The sequence below is a fragment of the Leptinotarsa decemlineata genome, unplaced genomic scaffold, assembly GCF_025532065.1.
Source record: "Leptinotarsa decemlineata unplaced genomic scaffold, Ldec_3_MD MMD2_tig00026354_RagTag_RagTag, whole genome shotgun sequence".
In the NCBI taxonomy this organism is placed as follows: Eukaryota; Metazoa; Arthropoda; class Insecta; order Coleoptera; family Chrysomelidae; genus Leptinotarsa; species Leptinotarsa decemlineata.
The window spans coordinates 6146948-6164773 of NW_027412702.1; the positions used below are offsets into that span (position 1 = coordinate 6146948).

General features: G+C 33.5%; 1 protein-coding gene across 1 annotated transcript; it reads right to left on the reverse strand.

Annotated features, from left to right (window-relative positions):
• Positions 1–394: 394 nt before the first annotated feature.
• Positions 395–17826, reverse strand: LOC111502137 (alpha-tocopherol transfer protein). The gene is made up of 6 exons (XM_074184186.1): positions 17658–17826; positions 10422–10593; positions 7709–7865; positions 6225–6346; positions 2388–2626; positions 395–744 (listed from the first exon to the last, which is right to left on the reverse strand). The coding sequence occupies exons 1-6, from the start codon at positions 17658–17660 to the stop codon at positions 487–489; spliced, it is 951 nt and encodes a 316-aa protein (XP_074040287.1). The 5' UTR covers positions 17661–17826; the 3' UTR covers positions 395–486.

Consider the following 17826-nt stretch of genomic DNA (forward strand, 5'->3'; position numbering starts at 1 on the left):
ACATACATCTTTCAAAAGAATGCTAGCTGAAATGCAAAAATCTTTTCAAGATTACTTGCACTCCAGATGAACTCCTGAAAGTCTTTGGTGAAGAAGCTAGTTTTAAACTCCTCGTCTGCACCCTTTTAAATAATTTTGAAAAATAATTCAGTCAATCCTTGAAAGACAATCACTTGAATCGTCGTTTTGGTATCAGTTGATATAATTCATGACAATTTTTTGAGACATTTAAACTAAAGACGCAATTAAAATAATTACTATATTTCCATCTAAACTTGAAAAACTATTTCTTGAAAAAATGAGAGGATGTCTAAACTAATTTTGTCGTACGATAATAATTCAATTTCTGTAGGGCCTTATAATCAAAAACCGTAGAGAAATGAAACAAAGAAAATTGAATTCAACATTTTAAATAAAAAATATAAATACATATGCAACACAACTCTTGAAGTATTTCATACTTCCTACATAATTTTTAACATTTCCTCAATCAATCTCTAATTTCCTAAAACTACCTTCCAAACCCACGTGTTCTTTGAAGGAAACTTTTTGCGGTTTCATTATCACAGATTCACAAATTTTTGCACTTTCTTGATCCTTAAACCAAGGTTCATTTTCTTTGAGAATTGTTATCCAGTCTTCTGTCAATTCATTTAAATATTTTGCCTTGCCTCCATAATTGATTGGGATGATATTTCTACCAAAATGATCTAGCAAGCTCTTCGAATCCTGATGAAAAATGATCTGAAAAAATATTGATATCTCAGAAAAATATTTAATTTTTCAATATTGCTATAGTTCATGAATTCCAAATGATGTATGAGTTGTAAAAAATTGCCAGATGCAAACATTTATGCCTAATTTTTTCTGTTTGTTACATCAGCTTTCCCATGGAAAACGTTCCCGTTTTTACTGAAGAGTGTGCTTTTTAAGATATAGAGACTGGAAGTTCAGCCCTTTAGAAAATTCCATAATAGTTGTTGGAATGTTCGGGAATAGTCTGGAACTTTTGGGGAAATCCCGGATCATTGTAGTATGTTCAATGGAGTTATATAGTGTGGTAGCTATCTAGCCCCCGTCCGTGAAGAAGGTTCCCGTATTTACCTGAAGGGCTTGCTTTGAAAACATTTGGGTTTGAATGTTCACCATTTAGATATGTCTAGAATAGTCCAGAACATTCTTTAGTTTTTAAAAGCATTTCAGAACGTCATGAAACATTCTAGAATGTTTGGATATAGCCTGGAACATATGGGACAATCCCAGATCATTGAAGAACCATCAAGAAAGTTATGTGGTGTGGTATCCCTCTATCTTCCATCCAAAAAGCAATTCGGTTTCTACCTGAAGGGCTGCTTTTGAAGATATAGGGAGTGGACGTTCATCCTTCAATTGCAACTACCTCCAGTCTCATAATGCCTCATCGAGAGCAGTAATAGTAACTAATACTAAAATTACCTTTTTTATGAACTTCACTCAAAAGTATGTTCACAGCTACCAATAATGATTTTGAAGCAGGTACATATCTAAAGAAAACACTACAAAAAATCGAAATTACGGCCTTTCTTGCAGTGGCTTGCCAATTAGTCAAACAGCTTCAGGTTATTTTCCCACGCGATAATTTAAATTTTTCGACATCTAAGAAATTAATTTCAATTGTATGATGTAAAGGGAAATTAAAATGTGCATCCAATGTTCAATGCAAGTATCATATTTATTTGATGATGATTAGTATCATATTTGACAGAACACCTTCCATATGTGAGCATTATTTCAAACATTAAAATGGGTATTTATCGTTCAAAGATAGACATATTCCATCTCGGACTTTTTTGTAAACCTATGAAGGAACAGTAGGTATGCAGTGAATTGTTCTGTTAAATCTCAAGACAAATAATCCCCAAATTGAGCAGTACATGGATTATTATTCAATTATTTAGTACTGAACAATCTTCAAGGATATATAGATTCTTTACACTAGAAGTACCTGCATTTAGTTTTCGTTGTTTGACTGAAAATAATTCCAGGTTTGACTGAAAATAATTCCGAACACAAATACAAAAGTTTTATCGCCTGTAATATAATTATGATATAGTGGAAAAAAATGTAAGTCGACTGGGATCCAAATCCAGCTTCCTGTTTACCATCTATGCTATCGGAGTCCTTCATGCTACCTATTAGTGCATATCTCAAATCCAATCTTTCATAATTGTATTACAGAGAATGAAAACTTCCATCTTGTATTGTAGTCCAGAATTTTTTATCATTATGCAGGCATCTCCTAATGGTTGCTTTTTCATGTACAACTTTGATCGAGACTAGCACATTACTTGAAAAGGAGGCGACCAAGTATAGGTTTGGCGAATTCATGTTATTTCATGAAAACTTACACTATTTTTCACTTTCGGGTGTAGAATAGGTTTAACGATACTAATACATTTTTCAATTCCACTATGAGCATTTATAAAATGCAGCTCTTTGAGTCGCATAGCGTATGCCTGTCTCAACAAAGGGATCATTGTTTTCAGCATTCCCAGTAGTTTCATAAGGTGAGCTGCATTTGTTCCTTCACAATCAAATACTGCCACTTCCTTTGCAGCTGGATTTGGATTCCTCAGAAGAACATCATCTGAAAAAAATCAAAATAATTTTTTATCACATTATTTTTAAAATTTGACATGCACATATTTTTCTATTATATTATGTTACCATCATTTTCATCATTATTAATCAGAGCGTTTATATTTGCTTTTCCGACCATTTCTTCTAAGTACCGGAGAAACGCAGTACGTTTTGAGGGTCTAACCCTGAAATCATCTGAGATTGATGAAATGACTGCTCTATGTGGACTACCGTGGCTCTAAAGAGTAGTTGAAGAAAGTGATTCATATACAATCACGTGAACAGCTCTACAATACCTACTTGTATTTGTTCGGAATCATGTGATAATAATTTAAAAGCCTCAGCGCGTTTTATTGCTAATAAACCACGTATGCAAAATAAAAACTCTCTTGTTTGTTGAACTATATACTAAACTACTAGTAGACTCGCTATTGAATTCTAGCAACAAGTCAAAAACAACCTGGTAAAAGCGAAGTAATGCATGCAGTCTGAGAAATATCCAAGTCCATATATATGTGCATATACTTTAAAAACATTGAATTGATTCCAGTGGCGCATTTGTTTTTTCAGCTGCAGGAAAACCCGGAAAAACCTGCAGCACCACATCATCTGAAGATCTTGATCTGCCAATATCCTTTCTTTCATGAAACAAAATGTAGGGTGTCTCCAGTGGCTCCACTAAATTCAATGCCAGAACACTTGGTGACACATTAGATGTGATGCATGAGTTTGAGGAAAACCCACATACATCGAGTAGACAGGCATATATTATACAGTGTGTAAAAGCCAAATGGAATAAATTCATCATTTCGGTTACGGTACATATTTTAACAAAATCCCGAAATAAGTCAAATTTGAATTATAATTTTACATCAACGGAAAGATGCTACCCCTATCTTCAGCCCCGTCGAATGACAGGTACAACCCCCAGTTTTCATTTCCCAACACCAAATCGTTATTTTTAACACCTCGACACGTGTTTCGATCAACACGTGATCATCTTCAAGGAGAAAGTTTTAATACTACACCAAAGGTGCCAAACATTGCATCATAAGTTATGATATATCGTTTGAAAGGTCTCTCCAGTCTTCATTCACAATTGTTATCGCTTTCAAGTTTATTGCAACAATTAAGATAAAATAAATTAAAATCATGTGGTTACCGAAATTCGATAAAATAGACTCAAAACTTATTGCAATATACTCAAAACTTATTTCATGTTGAGGTATTGATGATGCGAAAGTAAGCAAAAACAAAAACCATAGCAATGTTCTTTTTAGATGGTATCCTTTGAAAAACTAAATAATTAACGCGTTGTCAACTTGTTTTGTATGTTACAATATATTAGTTGTCAGTATTCTCAGTTTTACAAATGCTTAGTTACGGAAATAAAACCCGAACACAACAGGAAGTAGCTCGCCTATTTCATGAGAAATTTTCTAATTAACCGCCCATATCTCAAGGAACAACAAGCAAAATAGAGAAGCAGTTTCGCGAGCTTGGTCATGTGGGGCAGATAAAAAAGAATCTGGCAATGCAATAAGTGTTGAACTCAAATTAGATGTGATGCACGAGCTCCAGGAAAACCCACATACATCGAGTAGACAGGCATCCACTACTTTCAAAGTCGGCAATACATCGATAGTAAACATATTAAAAGAAAATAAAACGCATCCCTATAAAATGATACCTACTTAAGAGCTCCTGGAAGACGATTTTGATAAAAAAAACTAATTTTTGTGAGCAAATGATGGACATGTTTGATAACAATATCATTTAATTAGAAGCCGTTATGTTTTCTGATGAGTGTACTTTGTCTCTTAACGGTCATGCTAATCGGCAAAAATGCTGCTACTGGCCAACGGAAAATCCTCACTGGATGAGAAAAGAACAAACGCAATACCCTCAAAAGGTTAATGTTTGGGCAGGGATTAAAGAAAACCATATAATTGGTCCCTTTTTCATTGAGAGAAACTTGAATTGCGATTCAATTCAATTCAATCAAAATGATTTCATTCCAAGTTTAGCAGATTTATATCCTGATCCAGGAAACCCCTCAAGTTCCAGTGAATACGATATGATTTCAGCAGGATGGAGCACCACCACATTACCAAGTTAATGTCCGGCAATACATCGATACAACATTTCCTAATCGGTGGATAGGGAGGCGAGGATCGATTGAATGGCCAGCGCGATCACCTGATCTTTCATCATTAGATTTCTTTTTGGGGGGAAGTAAAGAGCAAAGTGTACAAAAGTGAACCTTCAGATTTGAATGACTTGAAAGAACGAATAACGCTTGCTATTAGGTCGGTCACGCCTGATATGTTAAAGCATGTTAGAAGACAGTTTTATTTGAGATTAGGATGTTGCCAAGACGTTCGCGGTGAACATTTTGAACATCTACTTCGTTAACATCCATATTTATTTTTCGTATTCTACATTCAATTACGTTTTGCATTACATTTCAGTTTTTGAGTGTATTTTATCGAATTTCGGTAACCAAATAATTTAAATTTATTTTACCTTGATTATTGCAATAAATTCCAAAGCGATAACGTTTTTGAATAAAGAATGAAAAGACCTTTCAGACGATATATCACAAACCTATACTTCCTATTTAAAAAATTGGGGGTTGTACCTGTGATTTGAAGGGGGTTGAAGGTAGGGGTGGCATTTTTACGTTGAAGAATGTCAAATTATAATTTACATTTGACGTGTTTTGTTTTTTTTTTTAAATATGTACAGTAACCGAAATAATGAATTTATTCCATATGGCTTTCACACTATATACTGCAACTGTTCATCATTTGTAGTATGAAAGAAAATCAGGGCTTTTTTCAATATCTGCAGAATTATACGTTTTTCAGTCGACCGTTTTGCCGGATAACGAAATTTCAAAAGTGAGGAATTCATGTATTATGTCATCAATGCAGAAAATCGGAACTCACTAAACATACCACATACCCGAAAGTACATTCTAGCTCTGGTTCATGATGTTTTCATTAATGTTACTGATATTAGTTAAATTAGGACCATCGGATAATTCTGTAAGAGATAGAGAGTTACTGAAAGTTGCGTGTTTTCGAGATTAGAAATATTTCACAAAGTATACAAACAATTTTCACCGGTTTCGAAACAAATTAGAAAAGATAAAATGGAATTCTGAAAGTAGTTTTTATGTTTCATCAAATTCAGCATATTAGCATAATTTCTGTTTTTGAGCCGTATTTGAAAGAATACAATTGTGAGTACATATCGTTACAAAATGAATTTCACATAGAAGCAGAATAAATCAATCGAAAAATCATCTAAAAGCTGACGTATTTGGAACAAAAAGCCAAAATTGCCACAAAATTCACTCTCTATCTCTTACCTTTTACGAGATTCTAATGGTGAATATCAAGTTTAATATACAACCTAGATGCTATTGCCAGAAAGGTAACTCTTTTCTCAAAGCACGCTTTATCAAGCAAGTTGACGTCATTAGTAGTCGAACTAATGATGAAAATGTTTGATTTATTCTATACCAGAGGTTCCAGTTTTTCATTTCACTCTCTACTTACCTACAGTAGCTCAACCAGAGCAGTATATTTTTTACTTACATATCATGAAGTATGCTTTCGGAATCAGATTAAAATCAATTTTGTCGCTGTCTGTTTCTGAAATTTTAAGAATGAATACTCTGCTGCCATCTTTTGTTAACTTAGGGAGAGGAGTCATTTTTCTGAAAAGAAAAACGAAACACAAATGAAAAATATGTGATGGAATCGGCCGATACATGATGAAAATCCATAACGTATTAAAAAAAAATTATTGTGAGATTTTCACTATATATATATAGAAGTTACGGCTCGTGCATTGGAGAAACTTTTTTGGGGTACAGCATCTATTTAAAGCAAAATACGTAATATTTGTATGAATGCAAACAAAAATTGTGTATTGCCTAAAATTATACTTATAAAACTGACCAATAAAAAAACAAAAACAAGGAAAAAGGGTTGTCTTTCAGTTATTTAATATAAATGAACTCTTGTCAGTCAATAAATAATACTTTTCTCTTCTAATATAAGAGTTTTGTTAAAAATTGCTACAAATATTTTATAAGCACAAGTACTTAATTATGCTCATAAAAACAAGTCTAAAAGTAAATTTTATTGTCCATCAAGAACCAACGGGGAGGTGAGAGTCGTGTCTTGCCAGGAAAGGAAAGGAAAGGAAGGATGGGGTAGGAAGGAAGGTTAAATCTGGTTTGTTTAAGTGAATTCACAAGGCAGCCGCAAATTATTATTAATCGGCGGTCACTCAAGTTCAATATAGTCTGTGAGAGTCCCGCATTTTGAAAGGTGAATTGAATAAACACTAAAACGATATACCGAAATATTTTCCAGTTCCGTCCAAATAATTAAATCAAAAACAAACGCAGTCGTACACTAACGAAGACCAACTGGAGGCTAGCCTCCTCTAACGCTATAATTTCTGCAACTAAAATTACAAATCGGGACGTATGTCGCTGGCTAGATCGGTCTCGCGGAGTTTGTGTTTTTAAAGCGGTCGGAGGCTTGGCTCCCTTGCAACGTATCAACGTATGGCATTCATTGTTTTGGGTTGATGGTTTCTTCGTTATTCGTTCGTGGGCGGTGCATTTGAGGTTTGTTGATGCAGGATACAGTGTGGTACGTACTACGTAGTGAGTGATAGTGTTTTTTCGGGCACATTATGTATTTATATTAAAAATTAATGGTAAAGTAATGATACCCAAGTATTTTTAGAAAAAAATAATCATAATTATTTGTCAATATCTTTCAATTTATTGCGATGAATAGCCTCATATTTTATGGGGAGGCAAAGTATCCCTTGCCTCCTCTGACGAACCGCCGCTGATATATAGACACGCTATTGTATAGCACAAATGAAACTTTTAAACCAGTTTTTACTTGTACATCTCTATACTGAAAATTTACCTTGATAGGAACAATTGGATCCAGCAATTTCTTCATTGGGAACTTTGGGATAGTGCATTATGTTATGGGTTTTTTACTTTGTTAGTATAACCTATATTAATAAAAAATTTCAGTGAAATACTTACACTGCATTGAGAGTATCAATAAGATCTTTCGACACTTGCCTACGACTGAATATTTCAGGAAAATACGATTTGGCCTTGAAATGATACTCCAACTTTTGCTTCGCCCTGTCCATGTTGTGTTTGCTCCCACGTAAAAAATTACGAACTACAGATTTATCTGAAAAAAAAATTTCAAGTATGCTAAATGAGGAAGAGCAGCATTGGAATTTTTTTTTGAAACAGACCTCATAAATACAACAAAGTAATTCAAAAATATCAGTAATCGACAGCAATTTTTCTCAGGCATTATATTAGGCATAGTTTTCTATACTTTTTTATTCAATCAGTTGAATATTTGTACTTCTTTATGATAAATTTGGACCTCATATGGTTCCGATTTCTACGAGATTCTTGTTTATATGGTCGATTTCGTTCATTATTTCACCTAAAGCAAAAATCAACAGGGGAGCTTTCCCATCATCGTCTTTATTCGCAGCGCTTACTGGGCAACCTCTGCTGCAGGCAACTAGGGATGCAATTGAACCCAGGTTTGTGTTTAATAAACCCTACAAAATACAAATAAAACGAAACACTGAGTCAGATGCTACAAATGCAATATGCATATATACAGACGGCTCAAGATGTGGAGTGTACTCCAGATCACTAAGCCTCAGGATTAAGTGGGGAATGGGAAAAAATACCAGCGGGGTTCAAACAGAACTGGGTGGTATCTCAATCGCCACAAAAGAAATAACCAGGAAAGGAATTTCTGGCAAAAACATAACAATCTGCACTGATAGCAGACAAGCCCTATTAGCCTTGAACAGGCAACGTGTTACCTCAGGTAACGACTAGTATTAGAGTGCCACCAATATTTAGCCAAAGCCTCGGTAGATAATAACATTATCTCTGTAATTTATTTGAATATTAGTGTAACTACAGCTGGGAAAAAATAAAGACGATTATTATTAAGTGTGTGTTGAACTTGTATTTTGGTGTCATGTGTTCCGAGAACATGTTTTCATGTTTCTGAAATAAATTCTATTCTTATCGAAGAATCCATCAATGAAAGAGCTAGGTTAGGTAAAGGTAGGTTCCAAGTGAGTGGGTCTATTCGACCATCCACTAAAACGCATGAGGGTTTATTGTAGCTCGTGCCTATTCAAAGTCAACCAAATAAGTTCAGCTTCTCAACGAAGCTGATTCAGTTATTCAATATTTCTTTGGCGATGCTAATGACAGGTTCCGGTCCGATGTAAATGCTTTCAGGCGACCCTCCTTGCGCAATTTCATCACCTCAAAGGCCTGTCTGGAGAATTCCAGATCGGAGACAAATTGTTAAATATTTCTCTAACAGTTACTTATTTTTCAGGGCTTATTCAACTGATGAAAATTCCCTCTTTCTTCGCTTGATTCATAATACAGCAGCAAGGGATCAAAGACGGAATATTCTACAATTGCTAATTGCACCTTCAGTTCTTTCCCAGAAATAACGAACATTCCATTTTCACAGACAGAATTAACAACTAGTTCAGTCCCAATTGAGACTATTAATAACTGATGCTTGGTTTGATAAAAGCTAGCTTTATTGGAGCATAAAAGTTAATCCCTTTGAAGGTTGAATTTATATTTTGAAATTTGTTCATTTGGCTTGAATGGTGAAAGCTAAAGTTTTGAGTCTGTGCATTGTAGAAGAAAAAATAAAAACGATATGAGTTAGTGACTCTGAATTAGTATGCTTTTTGGAGATATCCCATACTATCAACCCACAAGAACGACATACAGAAGAAATGAGAGGATTTATTAATACGGTCCTAAAGAGCAGACACGTCGAATTACTCTAAACCTTTTTTGAATAATATTTTTTCTACACTCATCTCGTTTGATAAATCAGTGACAAGAAGGTACATAGTATTTCATGAATATAATACATTATAATATACAATTTAAAATCATTCTCTATTAGTATAAAGCCAATAAAATGAACCGTTACTCAATTAGAAAACGAAATAAATGATTTTTTTAAAACTAATCTTTTCTAAAAATATATCGTTTCGATTTGTTTATAACATCTTGTCTTATCTCCACCGGAATGATCATTTATTGATAATGTCATCAATGCATTTTAAATAATTATAAAGAGAATTTTGACAGTTCTTGGTGGCCATACATATCTAAAAATCATTTTCAATAATATACTGTTTTTTCAATTGGAGTATCGTTGTATGTATCATATTATTATCGTATTGTCACAATGCCCGTATTGTGATGCCCGAAGATGCTATTGTATAGCGAAACATGTATAGTGGTTTTGTGAACTTTCAAGTGGAAATCTTGCATTGAAGTGTATTTTTTGAATACGTGTTAGTTAGTTCTTTGTATTCCTTTGTGGTGTTTTGAAACTAATATCAATTGCAAAATCTCATAATCATTTTCATTGTTACAAATAATATAATAGTTATTTGTAACAATGAAGAAGTTATCGATGTGATACGAATGTAATACACAACAATTTATGGTACCAAATTTTTATTTGTCTTCATTCGAAACATTATATGATTTTAATGAAACTGGTGATATTGTCAATGAATAACAAAATCATGCATTTCTCCATAGTTTTTTAAATCGTATGACAGTTTCACTATGGAAACTACATTCATGGTTCTGTGCTGGTACTGGCTATTGGTGGAGTTGTGTCCACCAAAACTCACCAATAAGAATAACACATACTTACCGTAGTTTTTGGGAAAATGAGGCTGGCAATCCATCCAATGGAACAAAATATTTTCAGTAATTCTGAATCTTTCATCATTTTCACCAAGTTCGCTTTTAATAATTTGCAAATGATGTTCACACGGACTTCGAATACTGCATTTTTGATAGCAGTCAGTCTCTGTCTCTTGAACCTGAAAAAACATATTCGGGTTATATAACTAGGCGTTTTTGAACATCCAATGTTGAGAAACAAACTTCGACGAGGGATTTAACAAATTTTAGTGATAATGATAAATGTATTACTATATATTCGCAAGCAAAGTTTGAATTTTGCATTGTGTATTATAAAAAATTGCTTTGGTTTAATAATTATTTTAGATACGGTAAAAGACTGAGTTGAGTTTGTTGTTTTCAGTTCTTTTAAATTTGCTTCTGAAAATCTTTCCTACAAATCACTAAAATGATAAGTGCTTATTTATGCAAATTGACGCAAACATCATCAAGAATTTATTAATTATTCACAAACTTTCAACAAAGGAAAATATTAGTTAATTTGTTTGATAACCGGGTGGGTCAAAAAAGACAATCAATATTTGTTCTCGTATATTTACATCACCAAATTGAATTTAATGGCATTTCACATTCACCTTGAAAATATAAATTTGTCCGATTGAGTAAGTTAGTTAGTTGTAGCTTGTAGGTGAATATTGAATATTTTTAAATAGTTTTATTTAGATTGCCCTGTTTGTTTGCTTCAAATTTGGTAATTGAGGTTTGACCCCCTTCCTGTTGACTGTTTGATCTGATATTTGGTACACACATTCAGTTTTGATGACAATACAATTTAACAAATTATGTATCTTTGTAAATACAAGATGGCCGCAGCTACAAAATGGCGGATTACATATTTTTTCACAACTTCCTCAATATGGGTAACAAATGACAGGGCTTGACTAGTAGAATTGTAGTACACTTTGGAAAAGATGCAAACACAAGATGGCCGCGGTCAGAAAATTTCTCAATATGGGTATCAAGTAACAGGGTTTGACAAATACTAAAGTAGTTCACTATGAAAAATATGCAAATCCAGTATGATCTATACAAAGAACATTCTCAACTCCGAATCGGAATACAAGCATGGATATCCCACCAAAGTCAAGATTTTGTATCGTGGCGAGGACTGTGTGGCGTTAGGGTGATTAAAAATACAAATATCGTTGCAAGCGATACACCACCCAAGTTAAGGTAAAAGGTTGAAACGTGCTGTAAACGATGTGGAATTAAAGTGGATGAAATTATATGTCGTTAGCTTTTTCCCTTCATGACTTAAGCACATCTTATTGTATGTAATACCTTGTCCCTCTATTAGACCTCTGGGGTTCGAACGTTATAATCTCTATCACAACATGGTGAATAATAATGAAACTAAAACAAACAAAAATAAAATAAGTGAAAAAAAAATCATATGTACTGAAACAAAAAAATAATTCGGAAGGACCTACGTAGCAGTCATCACACCACTCTCCTCAGCAATCTATGCTATTGATTAGATACAAAATCGTTAGGAGTAGTATTCACATATTTACCTAGTTTTCACTCCTAATAATTTTATTGTTTTTCAATATGGTCAGTATCGTATATTTTTCAATGAAACCGTTTGCCATAAAAAATTTTCTTACGTATTTTATTTCGTAAAACTCCGTATTTCATTTGATTGTATGAAGTACAATAATTCAATAGAAAAATCAAGTTTCTATATCCATTACGGTTTAACTTCCACCGTCTGATCACCAATTTTTTGTATGACTAATGACTAATCCAACATTAAAATAATTGCGGAAAATTTGATATTTGCTGCAGCTACATGAATGTGCGCAACAAGATTGTGTTTCCCTTCACAATCGAGTCATTAATCTGGAGGTACCTCTCGGAAAAATCTGTTAGGGAGTGCCTTGGAGAAATGCTCATTCGTTCCATTCAACAATTCAGAAATGTGTGGAGACTAGTGGCATTTTTTCTATAATATTCATCTAAAAATTCATAGAGAAATTATTGATAGCTTCACTTGATGAGTAGAATTTGGAACATCTGGCAGTGATTTTGCAACGTCTCAGACTTATTGGCATCTCTAATGAATTAATCACTTTTCATTTGAACTGCAAAAATAACATTTTCCATAAGTTGGTACATACTTTTATTTCATTGGTGCTACCACAATGTAACTACGTTTGAACAACTAATATGTTGTATTATTCAACACATACGTTCAGTTCCACAGAAACTAATATACAATTTTAGAATCTGCCAAATTATTCCGTTAAATTTGCCTTTCCTCCGTTCCTCTTGAAGCACTCTCACTTTGTGGTCATGAGTATAAACTCAACATGGTGGGTTTTCAGATTTATACATGATACATGACCAATGCGTGGCGTAGTAGGAATATACAACTCAAACAGAATATTAAACTTGGTTCATTCAGAACTACCCATCGAATGTCAGTAACGTAAAGGGGATGTATTCCTAAAACCACTTTCAATAATGAATCGGAAACTTTCCTATAATACAAATAATTTTGAGAGTCAGATTATATCCTTCAACATAAACTCTTAATTAGATTTATTTATTACAGCAAACTTGCAACGTCTCTTTCTCTACAAAAAAGGCTTCAGCAATTTCTCCAATTTCATCTAAGAAAGGATATTCAATATCTTTCATACCGATACTATTTATTAAGTGTTGATTCAAAGAAGAAAGTAATACAAGTCATGAAATTATGAAACAACAAAAATTAATGGTAAACGCACAGATGGTATGTCTCTCATACCATAGAAATACGGTAAATCTGTGATATGGGATTTCACTTGCGTTGACACGGTTGCGGCTTCCAATCTAGCCGAAAGTTTGAAGTTTGCTGGAACTGCAGCAGCAACGAAAAAAATACCATAATCTTGGTAACAACTATCTGTCCCATCTAGTAGCAGTTGAAACTTTTGGTGATAAGGCTGCTTCGGTCCTTGGAACTATTCCTCCTTCACATAATTTTGATGAAATTATGCATTGTTCTCATTTCTGTATGTAACTGAAATCTCTTCGAAACAAACCGAGATATGTGGATATTTATCAGTCCCCTATCAAGGTTAATTCGCAAGTGATTGACCCACCTTCCTTCCTCTTTTTCAGTGCAGTCAATGGACTCAAGTCATTCTTGCTCCCCAGATATGAGCTGCAATTCTTGTGGTTCTGGTTACCTTTCAGTGAAAGAGCTTCATGAAACAAGAACCGAATCGAGACCTCTACGAAACCCTTCATCTCTTGGAACGATCGATTGTAGCTTGAAAAATGATTCTGATACAGATTCTGCGAAACATGTTCTTCCTTACAAATCAGTAGACAGTTGTCCTGAAAATCTTGGGAAGAAAATTGGATTGGATAATTTAGGAAACACATGCTACATGAATAGCGTTTTACAAGTGTTGTTAATGACGAACAATTTCAAGAACAAGGTTTTAACGATGAACGAGAACGAGAATGTTTCCTACTTATTCATCAAACTCAAACAATTGTTCATGCAGTTGCAGTTTCGATAGAATGTATCATCTTTCCCACCAACTGATTTCCTGAAGTCTTTGAAGTCCACAAGATACTCGTTAGGACAAAAGGATTGCTCCTAATTCTTGGGGTTCTTGTTGAATACTCTTCGTGAGCAAAAAAATAACAGAATCAATACTCCTTACCGCTCTGGATTATATGATTCCGTACAGTCTATCTAGTCTTCTGTTTGTAGATCTTTTGCTGGAGAAATCCTCACTTGTTCACTTTGTAGTAAATGTGATTTTCTGGAACTTCAACTAGCCTAATATGACTGATAACCAGTCCGTGCAAAGCTTATTATCAAATTATCCGAAAATGGAAATTTTAACGGGTGATGATCAACTGTATTGCCAAACATGCGCCAAAACAATTGACTATTATAAGAAAACAAGTATAACTGAGGCATCAGTCAACCTAATAATGACAGTTGATGATCTTCAAACATAACTCAACCTCTTACGGATGCACCAAACTCTTACGAAAGTTCGAAGTAGATGAACACTTCAATCTAGCAGACCACTATAATAATGTTCATGCAGTCATTGTTCACTGTGGTTCTGGTGTTGAATCTGGTCATTATTAGGCATTGGTCAAAGACGAAACGGACTGGTTTGAGTTTGACGAAAGTAGTGTCACGAAGTGTTTTGAATTTATTGGAGCCTCTGGAGACACCCTACATTTTGTTTTATGAAAGAGAGGACATTGGTAGATCAAAATCTTCACATGATGTGGTGCTGCAGGTTTTCCGGGTGCAGCTGAAAAAGCAAATGCGTCACTGGAATCAATGAAGTCGCCCTGGAGCGCCAATTAATTTTTGTTGTTTCATAATTTCATGATTTATATTACTCTCTCCTTCGAATCATTCAATATCTTTTGGACTTTTCCCCAGTTGAGAGAATTTGGTAAATTAGTTGAACTATAGTTTACCGCAAATTATGAAAGACACCCCTAATTATGAAAGACATTATGTCTTGTTTTAGCCATCATGTCTATCCGTAGTTGCGTCTGGCTTTAAATAAGCACTTTTTCCAAATATCAAAATTGCAATACTCTTTTCGACGCGCATTTCACCAACCGAGTTAGCGGTTTTATATCTAACAGGATATACTTTCAGTTTCCGACACACATAAAATGACTTTAGGTGGAAATTTGCGAACAATTTTCTCGTGAAAGTTCCCGCTAATTTTAACAAACAAAATATGTTTTCATGTCCAAATTAACTTGAACTATTTGATAAACGCGTTCATATAGAATATTCAGTGGGTCAGATATTCGTTTTAGCCCAATTCTGCGGGTTGAGGAAATCATGTAATAAACTGCGTCGATATTTACGGGGGTGAACAGAATAACTGAACTTGAAATAGAAATTTCAAAACATTTCGAGGAAATTAATATTTTCTACAGGTTAGGTTCTGGTGAATGCTTGCCAAAAACAAGTACTTTCCCGGCCAATACCATGATGGATATTGAATAATATTCTGCTGGATTAACGAGAAAAATCTTCAATAATGACTTCTCCAAGATATCTTGCATGAATTTAATGATAATAATAATTTTCCCTTTGACATGATAGCTATAGAAGTAGTCAGTCAGAAATAAAATGAAAGGAAATAAAGTACATGCAAAACAAAAGTTTCCCAAAAAAGTACATGAAAATACATTCACCAAGAACAAATTAATATTGAAACTTTTCTTCAAAATACTCATCTATTGAGGAAACATATTTTTCCAATAGAAAATAACTAAATTTATTTTTTAATGAAATGATGTCTTTGTTTCTTTAACATATTCGGGAAGTTGATTATATGTCCTATGTCCAATACAACTAGGAGAGTTTGGAGTCTCGCATATGTAAATTTTTTGCTGAAAAGTTTTCTGTCTGGTGTGAAATATTACGATTCGTGTTTCAAACCGGTTGGAATGTCGACTTATTCCTCTGAAAGATGCCGTTTAGCAATAAATTTCATGGATCAATCCAAATAAGCATATTTAAATATTTTTGAAAACTACATGGAATTGTAACAGATCTGTAATTTTCAGGAGAATTGACGTTATCCTTAGCATACGTTACAAATTGGCATACTTTTTCGGATTTTGAAGTGAGTAAAAAATTTATCAAATAAGTAAGGGGCTTTATTATACATGATAAGACCTTTTTGAGAATAAAAGTAGACACATCATCAATGCCCGAAGAATAATAAATTTTTCATTCTTGTTAACAATAAATTCATTAATTCTGGTTCACAAAACGAAATGAGATATAAAGTAGGTACTTGAATTAATATTTAAGGGATTTTTGGGCTATATATACTTTTGAGTTAGGTATTTGAAAATCATATTTTTGAAGAACTTGATAAAGAAGTCATTAAAAATTGAAGTAACGACTCTAACTTCAGCAATTTTTTTCTCTTTATTGTTCAATTCAGATGTTTGTTGAATATAATGCAAAATGAGAGGTTATATGCAAATCAATTTTCACAAAAGTGCCAATTGTCTCAGTGTCACACAGAAATCTCATTTTCACTTACTTTTTGTGAAAAAGACAATCATTAACTTAAAAAAAGAAACATATTTTTAAAATACTTCATAAATGGGTTTTATAAAATTGTAATTTATACAATTACAGCTATGGTCTCTTTGGAAAGTGGACTGAAAGTATTTTTGTCGTCATTTCAGCTAGAACATTGAAGGAAGACATATTTTTTTTTATCCTTTTCTAGAGCAGACGCAAAAGCTTTCGAGTTTGTTCTAGTCATTGCTACTGCAATGATATAAAAAAAATGAATAATTGTTTAATTAATTTGACAGAAATTAACATAAAGCATTGAAAAACTGGAAAACAGGTCTCTCATTTCACATTTCTTCTAATAAAATGAGTTTTTATTGAAAGTAAAACCCACAAAATTTTGAAAAATTTCTTTTTTTTCTTGTATTCGAGAACACCATGTGTTTCATAATACAATAATTTCTTCAAACGTATTTATTACATAGTGCTTCTCAATGAATATAATTATGACTTTCATAATCATTATTCAATTACAGATAATTCTAAAGGAAACACTTTTCCTATGTCAGAACAAAGACACTGTCTCTCGATGTGCGTTTCTTTAACCAAGTGTGCGTCATCAGGATATGATATATCATCACTTTGTATCATCTGATGATGCTAACGAGAAAGGGTTTTTTGTTCGGGTAAAGAAAAAGTGTTTTCTACAGAATCATTTTGCGCTAGAAGTTGTTACAGTTCTACCAATCAAACTGATACTCCTAAGAGGAGTAGATAATTGAAACTACCAGGTTTTTTCATTCAGATCTTACTCAAAAACTTATAATTTCCAATTGAGTTCTACCTGGACATTGGGTAGATGTTCAGAATCTATTGATTCATTGATTTCTAAGTATTAAAAAATTAATTTCAAACTTTTCCCATGCGATACATAAGAAAGTTATAAATGAACTGATACCCCTATACCAAAACATGGTTTGAACATATTCGATTGGTCTATACTTTCATGGTTTTTAATTCCTATGAAAAAAGTATTCCCCGTTTGACCTATATAAAATTTGGGTCTACAACCACAAGTTAAAATATGAATATGACGACCTACAGTTCTGTTTTCTGGAAAAATATCAACAACATATATATATTTTCATATCGACTCACCATTTTTAGTATATACTTTATCAACGCACGCACTTAAGAGGTATCCTTGGCAAACTTCCGCGGTGTTACTGTGGACTAATATCTAATTGTCAACTGATAATCTCCTAATGCAGAAATCGAAACGGATTTGAGTCTAATAGTTTTGTGGTTTTATATTTTATACGCTGTC

Coding starts and splice junctions, on each gene's coding strand:
- LOC111502137 (XM_074184186.1), bottom strand. Junction 6,347..7,708: donor ATTGATACTCTCAATGCAGT/GTAAGTATTTCA, acceptor TTTTCTTTTCAG/AAAAATGACTCCTCTCCCTA. Junction 2,627..6,224: donor GAAAGCATACTTCATGATAT/GTAAGTAAAAAA, acceptor GATTTTTTTCAG/ATGATGTTCTTCTGAGGAAT.